Genomic DNA, 19,594 nt, shown 5'->3' on the forward strand with positions numbered 1-19,594 from the left:
ACTTTGCATTAATATTTTATAATTTATACAACACTGCCATATCTACATATAATAATATTGTGAAAGTGATTTTGACTTTTAAAGAAAAATAACTCCCACTGTGAAGAAAAAATTAATAACAACCCCAATTGTGATGTCAAATGCTAGTATTTATATTTATCTCCTAACCCTGGATCTAATATGGAGGAGGTAGATGGAGAGTAAACGATACTTTTTTTTTTTCATGATAATATCATGGCATTAAGTTTATTCCTTTCCCCTTTGAAAAAAATAATTGGAAGGGAAGACACTGCACAAAATGCGGATAGTTTACTTCCCATGGCCAATAATAGCATTACTATTTATTTTTTAACTCCTTAGGGAAAATGTTACCACCTGTTCAATCTGAATTCAAGTAGTTACTGTCAATTTACTCATGGGTGAATGCTGCCTCTTTGTGGCAGAATGCCACGGAAAATGTTCCTTAAACATAAAGTTCATGAACAGCCCTTGATATTGTACACATCCCACGCGAGATTATGGGGAGATCCACCAACACCAATGAAGCACATGGCTCTTTAAGTTTCAGATTAATTCAAACGTTTCCTACCCTTAATTATTATCTAATCCACTGGCAAACTTTACTCAGAGACGAAAAGCTTATACTCACCAACATTTTGAACATTTAGGATATAGATCAACTTGAGATAAAGTACCCATCGTAATTGTTGAAGGTAGTTTTACACAAGTTAAATTATGAAAAATTGTAAACCGAATAAATAATACTGGCGTGACAAAATACAAAATCAATATGCAATACGTTACTTACCATGCTCCACATGTTAGATGAATACTTCAGTAAGGAAAAGAAGTATACAGTTGAAATCTCATTAATAAACACATTAAATGACATTTAGATAAACATATTTCCTTGAACCAACAAAGGTATAATTAGATATATTTGATAATTCGGGGAACATTTCTCCTCTTAGGAATAGAAGTTAGCAACTATGTCTTAAATTGTTAATAATGGCGATTCAATCAATCACGCATAGCTATTTCTTTTGCACCTTAAGCAATCATTACTTCAGTCCCTCATATTTGACATAGTTATCAAGTGTTTATTCAGAAACTATTTAAAAAATTACATGTGCTGGGATACATGAGACTGTAACAACAGTAGCCCCATCTTACAGAGATCCTGTTTGTGGTTATCACCATTGCCTGCTGCCCAGAGGAATAAAGACATTGTATATAGAGATTGGTACAGTCCATCATTTGGTCTTCTGAGGTGCCAGTACACGTGGATCTGTACAAATGCAACTGGGTTTGGTTAAAGGATCAAAAATCGGCTACAATAGTAGTCAAATCAATACATCATTTTGGTTGACTAATAAAAATACTTTTAAATCTTCTCTAATAAAACCAGAAACTTGCACATGATTCTCACTCGAATGGCCCAATTAATCGCTCTAAATATTTTTCTTTTATACATTGGGATACAATGAGGGTTGTTTTTCTTTTTTTTAAGTTACAGATCCAATTTGGGTGGGTTACATTGACTTTTAAGATTTTGCCATTAAGTTCTCCATATTTTAATGATTTAAAATGCCTTCTGATATCACTTTCAGTTTTGGAAATGCAGCTCCTGATATAGTGTGACACCTCTGTGAAAATCATAGGCTAAATAGTGAAGGAAAGAGAAATGCTAAATGTGCATATAAAAATAGGTGCTACAATAAAATATTTGTATATTTCATCAATAAGTTATTTTGACTAATCAATTATGGATCATATAGCTCTGTAATTTTAATGATTTGTCCACATCTATGGTGATCTTTTTAAGATCACAATACTTTTGTTCTTTTAATTCAAATGTCCAGAATGCATACAAACACATCCTTTAAAAAGAAAGGAAAGGAGTGAGAGACGAGGAAGGCCAGGGAGGCAGGGAAAGAGAGGAAGCAGGAGGAGGGACAGAGAGAGAGAGAGGGAGATGAAGAGGGAGAGGGAGAGGCAGAAAGACAGGGAGAGAGAACAAACTTTCTATTAAAGTTGGGGTGTGCTAATCTCTCCACAAAAGCCATTTAGACCCACCCATAGCTCAAAGAGGGAGAAGGGGAGGGGGAAGGGAGCAAAAGAGGAAGAGTAGAATTTATGCGCTGCCATCTTCCACCATTCTTAACACTTCCAACCGCTACAAAAATGACTGCGACCTTTAACAAGTCACTCGCGAAGCAAATTGCCCTCCATAAAGCCCTACTTCTCGCCTCCCCTACACGCAAGAAGAGAAAGCGACGTGCCCAGTTTACACAAATATTTCCCCACGTGTAATATTAAAAGGAAATTGCACACCCTTTCAGTATCTTCCGCCGAAGCTGAGAATCTCGTGCCAAGGCACTTCACCCTAAACGTTGAAACAACACAATTAATCAAATGTGTTTACGGTGTGTGTCTGCTTGCTTGTTTGTTTTAAATGCAAAAGCTCCAAGGGAGTTTCTTTGCCTTTTAGAACTGGCTAAATGTGGTCTGTTTTTCCAGCACTTCGAGGTAGTCCGGCTCAACGTTTAGTTTTGCTTTTAACTCCAGATATTCGTTCCGGTTGGGTTCTACAAAGACAGCACTGGGCGGGCTGTAGAGCACCGGTTCCCGCAGCCTGCTGTCCCCAGCCCCCGGGTGCAAATACTGATGGGGGCGTCTCAGGTCATAGTTGGGGGAGAAAGTGTAAGCAGCAGGGCTGCACGGGAATTTGGGATATTCCGGGAGGCTATTGCCGGCGGGGGTGGTGGAGCAGTGTTTGTCTGGTTCCAAAATGCCCCTGTAAAAGCGGTCGGCGTCCTGCACCGGCGACAGCAGGTCCTCCCGGGGCTCGATGGTGCTGACGCTATAGGCGGGGCTCCGCAAGTGGTGGCTTTCCCGCCTCTCCTCCTCCCCCGGCTGCAGCTGCAGCTGCGGCGGGGGCTGCTGCTGGGGCTGCTGCTGCGGCGGCTGCGGCGGCGGCGGCGGCGGCTGCTGCTGCAGGTGGTGGTTGCTGCTGTAGGTGACCTTGAGCTCGTGCAGGTCTTTGTAATCCTCCACGGAGTTGCCCTCTCGCGAGCGGTAGATGGGGTTTTTGCACATGTGGCCCAGCGGATGGGGGATGTACTCGTACACGTGGCCCGCGGGCGTCTTCACCTTGGGCAACGCGGGCCCGCGGTGGTGCACGTGCGCGTGCGGGTGGCCTCCCGCGCCGCCGCCGCCGCCATACACACTGTACTGCATGTTGAAGGAGCTCACGTCGGAATTGTTGGTGCTGGTGTGGTCACTCTGGTTCTTCTTCCTGCGCTTCATGACTAGCACAAAGAGCCCGGCGGCCACGAAGACCGACATGATGAAAACCAGCAGCAGACTGAGGATCAGCACGGACAAGGGCACCGACGACGCGCCTCCGCCGGCGCCCAAGCCCGCGGGGGCCCCGGTGCTGTTCAACCGCACGGCGGGGGTCACCACGCTGGTCCTCGCGGGCACCTGGATGGAGGAGGGCGTGGGCGTGGAAACCACCACATCCGAGTAGTCTGGGCACAGCAGTTCCGACTTGATGGAGCGCATATCCGTCTCCGCGAACTTCTTGGGCGCCTTGCAGATGACCTCGTCCACCAAGACGCCCACTTTGAGCTGCTCCACCCAGAGTTTCATGCCCACCACGTCGCAGGTACAATCCCAGGGGTTGTCGTGCAGGTCGATTTGGATGAGTGACTTCAGCTGGTCCAGAACTCCACTCACGGGCAAGGAGGTGAAGTGGTTACTCCTCAGGTTCAGCCTGAGGAGGGTCAGGCCTGAGAAGACGCCCGAGGGCATGGTCTGAAGGAGGTTGTTATTCAGGAATAGCAGCTGGAGGTTTGGGACCGGATCGAAAGTCCCAGACTGAATCTCACGTATGAGATTGTACTGGAGGAAGAGATACTGCAGGCTCTGCAGGCCATAGAACAACTCTGGGCTCAGCCTCTCGATCCTGTTGCCATTTAGGTAGAGGCGCCTCAGGTTGGTGAGATCCCCAAAGGCGCGGTCCTGGATCATGGAGATGCGGTTGTTGCCCAGATGTAGGAGGTCCAGCCCGGTGGCCTCCAGGAAGTCGCTCCTGCGCACCAGGGCGATGTAGTTCTCCGTCAGATACATTTTTTTGGGGTTGTAGGGCTTGGGCTGCAGCTCTGCGATGCTCTCGATCTTACGCTCCTGGCAGTTGACGTTGAGGCCCAAATCAGAGATTTGCAGGTTGCAAGTGCACGCGGTGGGACACTCCAAAGGCACCGGAGATTTGGTCTGGTAGGCGATGCTGGGGCCATAGTTGCCGTAGCCCAGGTCCTTGGAGGGCTGCCGCGAGGTGGGGCGCACCCTGGGCTTGTTGGGTTGGCGAGTCCCCTTGGGGGGCTTCAAGGGGGGTTTGTAAACAGCGGAGGAAGAAGTGGCCACAGAATTTACCGAGGCCGGGGTGGTATGTAAATACCCCGTGGTGCTCAAAGGCGTCTGCGGCCTCATCTCGTAGTCTGAAATAAGTTTCCTTGGGCAAAGTTCCTGCTTGGACACCTCGTCCAAGTCGCGGCCGTGTAAGCGGAAGGGGGTCTCACAAACCACATCCCCCACCAGGGCTGAGTAGGAGATGCTGTCTAACCAATCCTTCAGAGAGATCAGCTCACAGGAGCAATTCCAGGGGTTTTCCTCCAGCTGTAACTCCACAACTTTATCCATATGCTGCAACAGCCCCACATAGGGCAGAAGTTTCAGCCGGTTCCCCCGCAAGTCTAAGTGCGTTAAGGGCACGAAACGGAAAAGGTTGTTGGGTAAACTGGACAAGAGATTGTCATTGAGGATAAGCACCTGCAACAAATGCAGTTTCCCAAAAGCATTGGGTTCAATGACACTGATGTAATTGTAATCGACCTGTAGGTACTCCAGGCTCTCCAAGCCAAGGAAGGTATCATCGCGCAGAAGTTCCAGTTTGTTATTGTTCAGATGCAATCTCCTTAAACCCCGCAGCCCGTGGAAAGCCCCTGTCTCAATGTCCTGGATAACATTGCTACCCAGATGCAAAATTGAAGCCCCAGTGTAATTGACAAACTCATTGGGATAGAGACGGTTCAAAAGGTTTCCAGACAACAAGAGGTGGTAGATTGGGAAACGGGGAGGGCTAATTTCAGAGAGGCTGATGATCCCCCGGTTTTCACAGCTCACAGTTAAAATGCCGTCCTTTTCCTCACAAGGACATGCATTGTCACAGATTTCCCCATAATAATCGATGGTTTCTGCACACGAAAGGACGAGAGATGTTAGAGCAAACGCTAGAGTCTGCAGCATCCAGCTCTGCATTTTTCTGTGAAGGTCCTGTTCCAAAGTTACTGGGGGGCAGCAAGTGTGCATTTTATCTCCTGCAAGGGAGAGAGGAAAAAGGAAACAACAGAATATGACAAAAATTTAAGGGATCAATCAGAAAGACTCTCTCTTTCGTAATACTACTTCTCTGAAACCCAGAAGGAGGGGATATGAATGACCCCCCCCCCAGTGGTACATCATCTACATTCTCCAGACTTTATTAAAATTTGATATTCATTTTGATTTAAAGGTTCATTCATTTCCTAATGACAACAGGAACATGCTGCTCTTTACAAGATAAGGGCAGGTTAGACAAAGTCCCATTTTAGTATTCTTCCCTGCTCCCCCCCTTCAAAACCAATCCATAAATATACATAAAATGGCTGTCAGTTCAGTTTCATGGTCCTAATTTAAGAGAAAAGAAGCACCATTTTATAAGGTTCCCCACCTCACCTATACCCAGTCCCTCTGCCTTTCCTTTAGAACCTCTTCAGTTAACAGTTGACAGTGAAGGTCTCCCATTTTCACAGAAAAACCAGGAGCCACAATACTTGGGTTATTTTAAAACCATCGCTGGAAATGCCAGGGTGGGAATCTAAAGAATTACTTTTCAGAGGCAAAAAGGATGCAAGATAATGCATCAAAAGAACCCAGAAGAAGCTCTTAAATCACCAGTTGTCTTCAGGAGCTTTGAGTATGGAGAAAGAGGAGAGCGCGTTCGCTTTGATGGTGGACTTCACTATCACGCTATTAAGCACATCAGCGTCCTAATTGCATGCACGGTGCCACTTAGCAGCGCTTCCCTGAGAGCGCTCTGCGTCCACTTCTCCTCATTGATCATGTCAGCGAGGCTACTAAACCGCATCTTTAAGCCACTGAAATAGTTCTGCACGATGGATTACAAAGAATTCTGCGAAGGCATCCGCAATCCCGGAACACCTCCGGATACCTGGAGTTTAAAGAGGACATTCCTACCGCTTACCGGGAATCAGCTAAAAGTAAGCCAAGGACCAGTGCCAAAGCCTCCCTTACCTCGGGCTCCGCGTCTGTTTGCCACGGCATGCAAAACTAACCCTACTGAATTATCAAGATTTGGACTGAACTACCACCTCGCCAGCATTCCCATCTTTGGAGTTGCTTATTACATTCAATTATCAATGCTTTACTCCCCCCGCCCCCCCACCTTTTTTTTTTCTTCCGGATAAAGGGCACTTGGGTTGATTAAGAAGCAAAATAGAAGGGTGGAAGGGAGGGAGAACAGCAAGTGACACAAGTCAGTGCTTTAATATCCGAATTTCATCGCCCCAAGGAATCAATCTGACCCCCTCTCCCTTTTCTTTCTGGCTTTCTTTTTTGTCCCCTTAAAGGCTTCCTTCGACTTCCTACTTCGAGTCGACAGCAGCACTCATAAAGGAAAGGACATAAATGGAGAGTGTGTGTGTGTGTGTGTGTGAGAGTGCGTGTTGCGTTGGTTGGGGGGAGGGGGGAGGGAATATTTGGTAGAAATGCTGGGCTCAGGGAACCAATGCTTTTTCTCTGGTCAACCTTGCCTCTGCCTCACCACCACCGAAGTCTGATGTCGAATCGCAACCCAAAACTAAAGCCAAGACGTTTCTGAGTGACGGGTTCAAGCCTGGAGACCTCAATCTTGATCCCCGAGTCGACTCCAGCCCGCGTTATTAAGAGCCCCTGCATTCGCACGCACATGTGCAAGTGTGCCTGCGAATCATTCACGTGTGGCCACACAGACGTGTCGAGACGAATGGGAACCCACCGTGTATAAACCTCGCAAGTATCCCCGACCTCCCAACGCAGCGACAAACACCACCCGGCTTAAAGGCGGCAAAAACACCCTCTATGAAAGCAAAACGTTTACCTTGAAATTTCCGTTCTCCGCTGGATCAAATCTGCACATCCATTCAGCGGGGGTTGGGTCCCCTCCCCCTCCCTCCCCGTGTTTCCCCGCCCCCATTCACCTCCCACCCCTCTGACAGCCCTTCGCAAAATGTGTCCAGCCAATATTAAACTCGAGCGTTTACAACTTTAATTCAGTTCTGGATAGCCAGGGTCGAGGAGCTTCCTCTCAACCCGCTCCCTTTCCCATCCTCCTTGCCATCAAAGGAGCCCAAAAATTTGAGAAAATAAAGTTGAATGAGCCGGGAAAGGCTGACATTCTGACTGGGAAACGCACCTCCGATGTAAATTCGCGGGTACGCTGCACATTCTCAGATTCTCAGATTTCTTTTTTTTTTTTTTTGGAGGGCGGAGGCGGGGGAACTGTATTTGTTTTCCCCCAAAGAATTTAAACCCTCGATCGTCGCCCTGAACATCCCTGCATTAAGCAACGTGGGCCGGGCGAGCTGAAGCCCAGCACCCAGGCCGGACCCGCCGCTCCGGGCACAGCTGCTCCCACAGCGGCCCAGGCAGAAGCACCCGGAGTTCCAGGACGCGAGGCTCCCCCTCCCCCACCCCGCCCCAAAGCGAAGGAAGGGAAAGGGGAGGAAGGAGGGGAGGGAGGAGAGGGAAAGAAAGCCACCCGGCCGCCACACACACAGACACACACACACACACTGGAGCCTCTTTTGCAAAGTAAACGGCCGACTTACCCCGTCTCACATCTCCAAGGCCCACTCATCATAGCTACCCTTACAAAAAAATACCTCTTTGGGGTATGCACTGGGGTTCAGAAGCCCAGGCAGGGCGAGCACTGGGATCCGAGCGGCTGGAGAAAAGAGGCGCCCGGACGCCGCCAGCCCCGGGCCGCCGCCGCGGTGGCGACCGCGGGTTCCGGGGCTCCCCAAACGGCTCTCCCCGGCGCTCTCCGTGGTAGTCGGAGCGGGCAGCGGGGTAGGGGGGGATGGAGAGGGGGGCGATCGCGAGCAGCGGGCTGGGGAGGGAGGGGGAGGGGGCGGCAGAGACCGGCGGTCGAGGCGCCTCGCGGTAGGGGACGCGAGCCGGAGCCGGGCGGGGCGGGGAGAGAGCTGTTGGAGGGGGAGGAGGCGCAGAGCCCGAGGAGGGGGACGCGGAGTAGGCTGCCTGGCCCCGCCGGCCCAGCCAACGTGACGGTCAGCCTCGCCGAGTGCTCGCACCCGCTCACACACATGCACACTCGCTCCCACCCGCGCCACCGCGCGATCGCGGGGTCCCCGGCATCCTTCGCCGCACCCCCCAGGCGGGTACTTACAGTTGCCATATGCATAAGGGCCAACTTTCTCCAAGCCAGCAGCGGCCGCCGCCCCCTCCAGCCGCCTCCGACTCCTCGCACCCTCCCGCCCGGGTTCGCGCGGGTCGGCCCTCCCCTCCCCCCTCGGCTCTCCTCGCCGTCTTCACCACATTCCCCCCTGGTCAGTGGCGCACGCCTGGGGACGAGCCAGAGGGAGCGGGGCGCAGGGGTGTGCATGCATCGCCCGCCTTCTTCTTGCAGCGCACACTGTACATGGTAGTGAGGGGGCGAGCGAAGGTGGCACCGGCCCCTCGGCTGCTCCCGCGGTGGCTGCGGCTTCTGCGCCGTCCTCCGCCCCCCGCGCAGCGGCGACACCGCACTGGGATCCCGCCGCCGCTGTCCCCGCGCCGAGTCCGCCGCCGCGGCCCCTAATTAGTATTTGTAAGACTCCCGCATCCTCCTGGCCGTTTCATCGCTCCCGGGGTTTGCAGGGGCTTTCCTCTATTCCTTCTCTTGATGCGGCGCAAGATCGTCATTATCTGGGATTCTCTGTCTCCGACATCCTTGAGGGTCCGGGGGGCAGGAGCAGCGTTGTTCTAAGCCTGTGGCGTGTCCCGGCAGCCCGGCGGCTCAAAAAAAAAAAAAAAAAAAAAAAAAAAAAAAAAAAAAAAACTCAGAGAAAGTCGCGTCTTCTCGCCCCAGCGGTGAGGAGGTGGCAACGCGGTAAGCATCTCAGGGGTCTCTGAGACGTCTGCTCCGGCGCGGGCGCAGGGCCCCGTCCAGTGCACTTGTTTATTGTCGCGCCACTGGTGCGAGCCAAGCTGCAGCAGACATGATGGGCCCGGGGCGAAGCGGGAGCTCCAGGGCCGATAGATGGCAGCCGAGGGCGAAGGCGTCCCCGGGCTCCGGCGGTGCAACCGGAGCCCCCGCCTTGGATGTCACATTCGTGGGAGGCAGAGGAGTCTTGGACCATGTGCGTAACTCGAGCGTGGGACTGTGCAATCCACGGATTGAAAAAGAAAGGAGTGGAAATAACCCTGACTGTGCGAGGCTTGTTGGTGGTCAGGGACCGGTGATTCCAGCCCTGGGCTGATTGATTGTCTGCCTTCCACCTCCCTTTTAGACGAACGCAGCCCAGGCTGCTGTCTCTTGTACTTACTGTAAAGGACCCTGGAAGAGGGAGTGGTTCATCCTAGCTGCAAACAAGGGCTATTTTTTTTTTTTTAAGAATTACGTTATATAAGTATGTCTGGGCGATACAAGGGAATGTGAACGACTTTCAGAGAGATTGTGAACATATTTGGTGCGTACTAAAAAGCTGGAAATCCCTAAATAAATGCAGTAATGATAGAAAGCAAGTTTCTTGAAGAGTCACCTGCTGAACTCTACTAGCGTCATCTCTACAGTAAGTATTCCTGGCTTTTTGCATGAAACCAGACACCTCTCTCCCCAAAAGAGGGTCTTTACATTCTTAAGGCATATTTCTAGTGTTTGTTATATTAGAGCTGCAGCGCATCCCAGGTATAGAAAAAAGTTGATCGTTATAAGTGGTCCAATGCAAGCTGAGTGCACATGTGCCTGTTCCTTCGATAACTGGGTAGTTTCACCACTTAAATGTATTTTATCCATTTGATTTCGAAACTAATATGTAGTATCTTTTGGAGCGATCTTAAACGTAATTGATGCTGTGTCCTTGGTAATATTGGGGGTAACATTGTGGTTATAATATCCTGATTAAATATAAATTCTGATATGTATGTATATACATATAGCCACTAACATATCTTCCCATATCCTCTATGTTGAGTTAGAAAGAGTTTTCTAGAGGTGGTGAATATTGCAGTCTCCTGAAGTTTTGCAACATTTCTTGAAATTTCTTCTGAATCTATTTTGAAAATTTTCTTTTTTAGTAAAGCCATCCATACTTGGTATGGAAACAATTTTGTTTATTTTGCTTAAATTTGGGGCAAGTACAAGGAAGGGGGAAAAGATGCAATCTTTAGTATCAGATAATTCAAAATAAAAGATTATAATAGAACTTCCTGTTAAATTTAGAAACATTTGGCCTAGGAATGATAGCCACTTGCTACAGGCGCATTGTATAAACAGGCAACTTAAACTTCTTTCAAAAAATGCTTGTTGCTGTAGTTTTTATTTAGTCATTATCTTCTAACTTGATATAAACATTTTAGAAAATTTATTTTTTAAAATACAAAATTGCTTTTATATTTTCAAAGTGAAAGTGTTAAAGTGTCATAATTTTTAAATTACTTAATTACAGTTGGAAACTTTTGGAATATAAATGTTAAGTTCTTATCACAGACACATTTTTTTTAATGTTGATAAACCCTGCAGAAGTTCTCAAAGGGTATAAAGTGGCTTATCTAATTATTGGACTACTCAAAATAACTGAAACAGTTATTTTAGTTCATTCTTCTATTACTTTACTAAATCTTCACAATTGCATTTAATATCAAATTTTCGTTTAATTTTTGTTTTTGTGTTATTATTTTACTATCCTAACTAAAATACATTTCGTTGAGCTAAGAAGCATTAAATATGTTTGCAATTAACTTAGGTTATAATTTTGTTAGAAACACCAACACTAAAAATATTCCAGTTTACCTCTTGTGGTTTAAATAAATAAATGACAACTTTCTGCCATTAACTCAATATTAAGGATGGTCTGAGAAGCCACCATTAGTTTACCACTAGGTGTCTCTGTAAGCTGCTCTGCAGGAAAGTGAATTTTGAGAAAATACTGTGACATGAAGAGACAAGAACAGAAGGGGAAGGAAAACATCATAGAAATAAGGGAAAGCCTCATTTATTTGTGTGTTGATCCCTGTTTGCTTTGAATGTTGACTGTTGCCTAGGAAAGAAATAAATGAATCATTAAACTGATCAAATTTGAGAAAGATTTTTATCTACAAGAGTAAATATGTTCATGTTTTAGCCTATATTCAATAATATACAGTCATATGATATGTATACATGTTACCACACAACACTCAAATGCACGCATATGATTACATAAACGCACTTAAGTAGAAAATTAAGTGATTGATCAAATGCATCTCTCCAGATTTAAGGTCACTGATACCAAATTAAACATTATTTCATTGAGATGGATGTGAAAAGCTGAGAATCTTTGTCCAAATGTTTACTATATTTATGCATATTGTAATTAGCTCATGATCTAGTGTCATTATAAATAATTTCATATGTGGTAATATATTTGTCAATAATTAGTGCAAATTATGGACATAATTCGATACCTGCATATTAAAATTTAAATTCAAACATCAGTAGCATATTTGTCACTTGAGATTGACTATATCCTTTTGTGAATTCATATTTATTGTTACCTGGAATTATTATATCAGTGCCTTATGGACTCTGGAGGAATTCTTATCTTAAAAGCATTTCTTAAACTATCTCATCATACTACATTTGTGTATCACTGTGTGGTTTCTTTAGAATAGTAAAGTCAGTCAAGAATTATAGTCCCTCATGTCACAATCTAACAGAGATTATAAACAAGGAAATTCTTTGGTAATAATTATGCTATTTTATGAGTACAAATCAACATCACTGACCGTAGACCTTGTATTTTTTTGTTGTTGTTAGTCTGACTGGTGAGTTAGGACTACAAAATTCTAATGTTGGATTCCAGACTCCTCCAAATTAGCTTGAATAGATTACTTTTGTGATAGTAATAGCTAAGAAGACTATACTACTCTATTTAATAAATGAAAAAATTTTCAGATTTAAATTATATTTTTAATGTCTTTGAAATTGAAATTACATATACCACATATCCCTGAAAGAAGAAAAGTTTCTCTTGGAGGTGAAAACATGAGTCATCATTTATGAATGTTTCTCTATGCAATTGCTAAACTAAATAACTGTATAGCATATGTTTTTGATTAGTTTGATACATTTGGAATTACAGCAATTAAATGTATCACTTAGTGATATTTGTCATATCCAAAATGGCCAGCTAAACTAATTTCACCAAGATTATTTATTCACTTGTAGACTTAATTAGTTATTTATAGTCTAGAAATATGCTGTCAGAGGCATAAAAGAAAGAGGTGCAAAAAATAGACAATTTTCTTCCTGTCTCATATAGTTCTTTGTAAATACACTCTGTTTTTTTTTTTTTTTTGGCAGAATTAGGTATTAAAACATCCTCTATGGAAGGCCACTTGGAAATGTCTACCAAAATTTAAAATGGATATATCTTCTGAACAATCATATTTTCAAAAAGTAGCCTACATGTATACTGAAGTAAAGTTCACAAAACGATATGTAAGAAGATATTCGTTGTAATAGTTGCTTGTATTTGTAAATGACTAAGAACAGCCTACATGTCTGACTAAATGAAAAGTGGTACACATCAATCTATACCTTGGAAGACCCTTCTTCCTGTAATAATAGTGTATATAGGATTCTAGTTCTGTCATTATTAATAGTATATGTAGCATCATCTATGTGCCTTGTTGAAACTGAGAGAGAGAGAGAGAGGGACAGACAGACAGAAAGACAGAGAAAAGAGTTTTCTGGAAAGACACAAATCCAGCAATAGCGATTGCCTCTTGGAAGAGTGGGAAATCTTTAGTAGAAGGAAATTTTTTCACCATATTTGTGTTTTTTAGTATCAGAACATTTCAATTTTCATTCACATTCCCAACAAAAAATTAAAAAGAAAAATATGTACTTGAGAAATAAGGATAATATTTGGAAGAATGATATGAGAGGTGATGAAGACTTGAAGATGATTTTACCAAATTAATTTCTGTCCTATAGTTCTCAAAACTATTTTATTTTTTATGACACATTGCTATCGATAGAGGCAGTAAATATCTTCCTAAAAATTTGAGTGTAAATTAATTAGTTAAAACAGTTTCTCTTCATAGCTCTTATACGTGACATTCAATTCTAGCTGCCAATATTAATTACTAAAATTGTAACTAATAAAAGCTAGCTTCTGTTGTCTTCACTATACAAGAACTATGCTGTGTACTACCAACATGAGAACTATGCTATATACTAGCTTTACTAGCTAGTACACAGCTTTATAAACATTAGCTTTATTTCATACTCTGATGGATGAAGGGAAATATCACAATGGTTCTCTAGAGAAGATAAGTGATTATACTTGAAATTGTCAGCAGCAGGTATTCACTGCTATCTGCAGGGAGATGAGTGTATAATTGTGACATATTTTAAATATACAAACTAATATCAGGTCCTTTTAGAACAAAGCCTGCTGCCGTTTGACTTATACTCTCATTGAAATACACACATTCCAGTGGAAAGGAGGCAGTTTCATTATGGAGCCAGATAAACTTTTCTGTGTATTTTTCTCCTGGAGCTATGATCTGTCTCTTGGAATTCATCAGTTCTTGGTTCTCGAGTATCTCCAGTCATTTCTAGGAAACAAGTCCAAACAAGCATTATGTTATGCCTATATTTTCTGTATCCTTTCTGGTTTATCAGAGAAAAATAAGCATCCTAAGACACAGTTTCCTTACAATATTTTAAGAAAGATCATTGCTTGGATGAGAATGTCTAAATTGACCTTACTTTATTCAACTTTTATCAACTGGAATCCTTCATTCAACAGGAGACTCCCATGATCCTTTAATCCCTTCAAAATAAATCCGCTTTTCCCCCCCGAACTCCAAAACTTTGATTAGTGCTGCCCTTTAAACTAACTGGCTTTTCATTTCTCTTTTATCTATTGTTCTAGAGAATTCATTGTAAATACTTTCTTTCAAAAAAAAGAAAATCTTCCCTGTCCCCTCTAACCAACATTAAAGATTTGATTACCTGAACATTCTCTTGCATTATCTAGCACTTGATCTAGCACAGTGTTTTAGAACCTGCTTGAAGTTTTCTTTTTTTCTGAACTAGATTATCATGCCTTATTGAGAACAGAATCTTATTGTGTTTGTTACCTACTTAACAGTGAGAAAAAATAGCTCCCCCAAATCTTTGTATACACAAGAAATACTTATCCATTTATGAGTTTATTCATTCAACAAAATTATTTTAGTAGCTATATTGTGTTAAACTCTATTATGTTTGATATAAAAGAATTAGTTGATTCATATTAGGATGGTTGGGGGATTTCAGGGATATTTTGACTTTCTGATAAACCACCCACATTCTCTAGTCAAAATAAATGGTAAAAACTACATAAAAATACTATTGCATAAATTGTATGCTTGAATAATATTTCTTGTAGCACATATTTGTCAAGCCTTTGCAAGAGTGTTCTCCAAAAGAACTTTCTGTGATGATGGAGGTAATCTATACCTGTTTTGTCTAATATGATAGCCATTGGTCACATCTGACTACTGAGCAATTGAAATGTGACTGGCGATACAGGAAATACAATTGTAACTTTTACAATTGTAATTTATTTAAATTTAAATAGCCATGCATGGCGAATGGCTACCATATTGAACACTGCAGTTTTGGAATATATATCCCTGGAAGACTGAAACTGTGTTTCTCGTGCAATTTCTGGGATACCTTGGAAATTCAATCAATATGAACAACTGCACTCATAACTAATGATGGTGATTATGACACTCTCAATAAATAAGGACAACTATGATTCAGATTTGGCAAGAGGCCTAATTTGCATTCTGTTGAGGGTCTCTATTCAATTCTATTAAACTGCATTGAGTTGAGGGCCTCTACCATTCTTTTAAAGATTTCAAGGCATTTTACAGGCATTTCAGAATTCCTTATTACATCCTCATTACACCCCTATAAAGAAGGAAAGGTAGATTATTTTATATCAATAGAATTTTATTAGAAATTAAGTGCCTTTTTATGCATGATGTAGGACTCTCTAAAGTGCTTTTCTCCAGATCACACAGTGGGATGTTAGTAGAACTGGAAAAGAAAGTCCTAAATGGGTATTTTGCTTCAGGAGTTTTCGAGAATAGGCTTTTTGTGCAGAGAAGTCTGTCAGTCAGTAAAAAAACTGCACTTGAACTCTTGCATTCCTTCTATTTGAATGCAAAAGCTCTATTTTGAAGTCTAGTGGTGTTTTGCACAGGTAAAGTAGGCAGAGTTTGGACAGCAAATTGTAATTAATGAATTTATTGAATGCAAATATGGCCTCTAATTTTCATGAAGATATGAATAAATCTCAGTTTAAATAAAATCATACTTATATATTTGAAGCAAAGATGTAATGGCTTGGTAACCAGTTCCAATTATAACAAATTATTGTGATTTTGAGATTGTTTTGTTTTTAATCAATCTATCTGAAATACTGGTAATAAAATTGACCTATATTTCCACTATGGGAAAAATCAATATAGCTTCAAAAGGGGCGTTAATTGCGTCAGAGCTTAAGTCCAAAGCAAGTAGGGAGCCACCTGCTCCAGAGCAGTAGAGTAGCTCTCAGAGATCACAACCCCATTCTTGCCTCTGGCTCTGCATCAATTGTGCACGTGCATTTATGACAACACCTATCTGGGTAGATTACATATTTTATATGTAAAGAATTTACTGTGCTTTCTCGTCAGTGGACCATAAGACTATCACACTGGTTAATCAAGTGATAAGTATGAAAATGTAATCTCCTTGGAAAAAAATAGCGTAATTATTACGCAAATTATATATTTTAAATTATTCAGTTTATGCTAAAACGTAAAGTTTATCCTAAAACATAATCTTCATATAAATAAATATTGGTGATCCAGTGCTCACTTGTGAATGGTGTACCTTCAGTGAAACACAGATCTGTAGCAGCTCAGTTTTTGTTTAATCTAATACGATGCATTTTTTATCCCATGCTCAAAGACATTCCATCAATCTAATGAAGCTTTTATAGTGACACCAGATTCATAGTTATTGTCATATGACATATTTCAATGTTTACTGCAATTTTTATTGATTGTTACATATCCTAATGAACAAAAAACTAATTGGAATTTGAATCACCAGTATAAGATGTGTAGTTCTTTGTACAATCAATCTGCATCCTTAATTACTATATGATATAAGTAGTGACTGCTATGCAGGCAGACTTTGATCAATGACCACACTGCCACTTACCCATTTGGAGATGCTCATGAATTTATTTCTAGGTACTTTTAAATTTAAAAGTATTTCATTATAGTATTGATATGATAGCATTTAGAAGTAGTATAGTATATAGAGAAAGGGAGGCCCAAATTGATTTGTCACAAAAAATAAGAATCTATCCAACTATATTTTTCATTTTGTAATGTGATTTACCAACAGTTAACACAAGCATCAACCGGCAATTTGTACTTCATTTATAATCCCAAATCAAAGATAAATAAAATGTATACATACATACAACATACATATACTCATTTACTATTTGGTGGCTATTTTATGTAGGTTGTCTCATTCTTCCATGTAATTATTACAACAAGTTTATGAGGTGTTATTTTTTCCTTACAGATGAGAAAACTGAGTTTCAAGGTAGTTGGTGGTATTTTGTAATTCATTCAGACAGTACATAGCAACTCTAGACTATGATAGAACTACAAGGATTCTCAGTATACATTTTTTCACCTTAACTATGCCAATTCAAATGCACAGTTTTGAACTTTTACCTCAGTTTAAAGAAAAAGTGAAAATAATGTATATCAATACTTAGTGATTAGCTTCAATAAAGACACTTTGTGATTCATCATTTCTATAATGTGAAGTGTTCTAAATCAACAATAGAAATACATTTCAAATTACTAATACATAATACTACTCTTTAAAATATCATAATAAAATATATCTTAAACTGGCATGAAATATATAATTAAACCATCTTTATATTGATCTATCTTAAGAATAGCAAAGACATTATTAACTACTAGAAGTTATTGTTACAGTAACCAAAATACATAAGGTTCTTAGAACAATACTTTTTTGAATATTTATAGTATACTTTTTCCTAAAGTAAAAAAGTCTCTAGTAATAGTTTTCCCCTATTTTTGAGTTTTGGACTAATTATTGTTTTACATTTAATAAAGCAGAAGTCAGAGCAAGCATTATATATATCCTAAAAAAAATCAGTAGTAAAATACTAAAATGATTCCTTTGAGGAGGATTCATACCAACTTTCATGCATAAGTTTAGAGATATAACCCCATAGTCCTTTGTGACATGAATTTGTTACAAAAAAATTGAAAATTGAAAATTGGCATGACACTTTTTTTCTAAATTTTTTAAAAATAATACATACAATGAGATACCCATGATTTAATTAATTTTCTTAATAATTGATAAATCACTTTAGTTCATGAAAATATTAATCACAAATAACTTTCACTTACAAATAAAATAATAAATATTTTATCATTTTTAAACATCTGACCTTAATCTTATCATTCATCTTTGTCAAATAGTCCGATTTCATTTTGCATGCAACGTGCAAATCTTCATAAAACTCAAAGAATATATTTGAATGTTTGTGTATGTCAGCATTTCCACAATGTCAGTAAAATTATAATGGGATGATTTGCCATAATTATGAATCTCCAAGTAGTGAACATTTGTAAATATTAGAATCATCATTGGCTACCACTTCATCTATTTAGAATCATGCTGAAATACATGTGTGTAAAAACAATAAAAGTATCTGTCCACTTTAGCAATTCATGACGTTTCTGACCACCTTCTCCTAATATGCACTCAGAGAGCCTGCAGCAGTGCTCGAGAATGCATCTTGGAGTTCTTCCAGAAGCTCTGAGTCAAAGAGCAATGTCTGCATTCACAAAGAAGCATTCACAGCTGTCAGAAGTTAAATATCCATGAGACTCTTGGTACAGCTGCAGTCCTTCCAGTACACTGACAATATCTGTGGAAACTAGAATTTGATAACTAGTTTTCTTCCGTGGAAAAATTATCACAGAAGAATGATGAATCTCTGCCTGACCAATAATAAAGAATTATGCATTCACAGCACATGAGGCATCACTGTCCTACGTTACTTAGCCTGCAGTGCTTTTGCAGCTAATTTTCACTACCAGAGAAAGTACTCTTACTGCAATAAACTGTCAATGAATTTCTCATAGGCAAACACCTTCAGACACCTGCTAGCAGTGGGTGCATGAGATTTAGGATCATAGAAATTGCAGCATAAACCAGAATCTGCAAAGCAGTATTGGGTAGAAATGAGTGCGTGAGAGCATGCATGAGTGAAGAAATGCACACGTGAACAGGTATTTTGTGTTTCCATTTATACTTGATAGAATCAATAGAATGAATTTTTTTTTCTCAAATGTGTTATATAGTTGAGTAGAGTAATAGAAAAGCAAGCTTTATTTGCAAATAAGGTTTCAGTCTGGGATAATCTATCCCAATTTATTATCAGGTAGTTTTGGACAAATCATTGCTATGCTGAAAATGTTTAACCATATATTCTCTGTCCATATAGAGACAACAATCACTGAGACTTTGAATTACTTAAAATATATACTTTTTGAAAATATCTTAAAATTCTAGTTGAGATTATAAACCTCTGTTCTGTAACAGTTTAGATGAGGCCAAAATGGAGGTAAGTGGATTAGCTTACCTTTGCGTAACTGTTCAACTATATGGTTGCATGGAAAAACCCATTTGAAAATGTATTGAAAATGTTGAGTCACTTAGCTGATCAATAGTCCCTAAATACTATAAAGATCTGATTCCTAAAACCTAATGAATTATTGAAGATTTACTTCAAGGGAAATTTTTTTATGCCATCTTAAAGTTAAAAACAATTATAAACTTTTAAAAAATATCGTTTTTTTGAGTATGTTTTTGGAGTTATGGTATGAGAAAATGAAGAAAAATGGAAAGCTAGTCACATTTAATTTTTAAACTAGCAGAACCCTTAGAGATCGTGGAGTACTATACCCTAATTTAAAGGACCCAGACAATGTAAATGTTTTAACCAAAGTGCACCTCCATTTATTGGAGAATTAGGTAGGTAGGTCTCCCAATTTTCTGACCCCTTAGTCACTAGTGTACCTGAGAGTGAACAAAAATATATAGCTTAGTTAACTTGATAATTAATTTATTCTGAAAAATACAAAATACAAATAAAACACTAACAACCACAGA

General features: G+C 41.1%; 1 protein-coding gene and 1 long non-coding RNA gene across 2 annotated transcripts in view; one reads left to right on the forward strand and one right to left on the reverse strand.

Moving 5' to 3' along the window:
• Positions 1-2,487: 2,487 nt before the first annotated feature.
• On the reverse strand, positions 2,488-5,373 carry SLITRK5 (SLIT and NTRK like family member 5). Its single transcript, XM_057707924.1, has one exon. It carries the CDS (start codon positions 5,371-5,373, stop codon positions 2,488-2,490), a length of 2,886 nt encoding a protein of 961 aa, XP_057563907.1.
• Positions 5,374-9,836: 4,463 nt separating this feature from the next.
• The window catches only part of LOC130835533 (uncharacterized), a 127,564-nt gene continuing 117,806 nt past the window's right edge, over positions 9,837-19,594 (forward strand). Inside the window, exon 1 of the long non-coding RNA XR_009048980.1 lies at positions 9,837-9,893. This is a non-coding gene — a long non-coding RNA (uncharacterized LOC130835533). The remainder of the gene's footprint in view (positions 9,894-19,594) is intronic.

Source organism: Hippopotamus amphibius, chromosome 14 (assembly GCF_030028045.1).
Source record: "Hippopotamus amphibius kiboko isolate mHipAmp2 chromosome 14, mHipAmp2.hap2, whole genome shotgun sequence".
Classification (NCBI taxonomy): Eukaryota; Metazoa; Chordata; class Mammalia; order Artiodactyla; family Hippopotamidae; genus Hippopotamus; species Hippopotamus amphibius.

Excerpts from the sequence above, each read along its gene's own strand:
- SLITRK5 (XM_057707924.1), bottom strand. The coding sequence starts at position 5,373 with ATGCACACTTGCTGCCCCCCAGTAACTTTGGAACAGGACCTTCACAGA.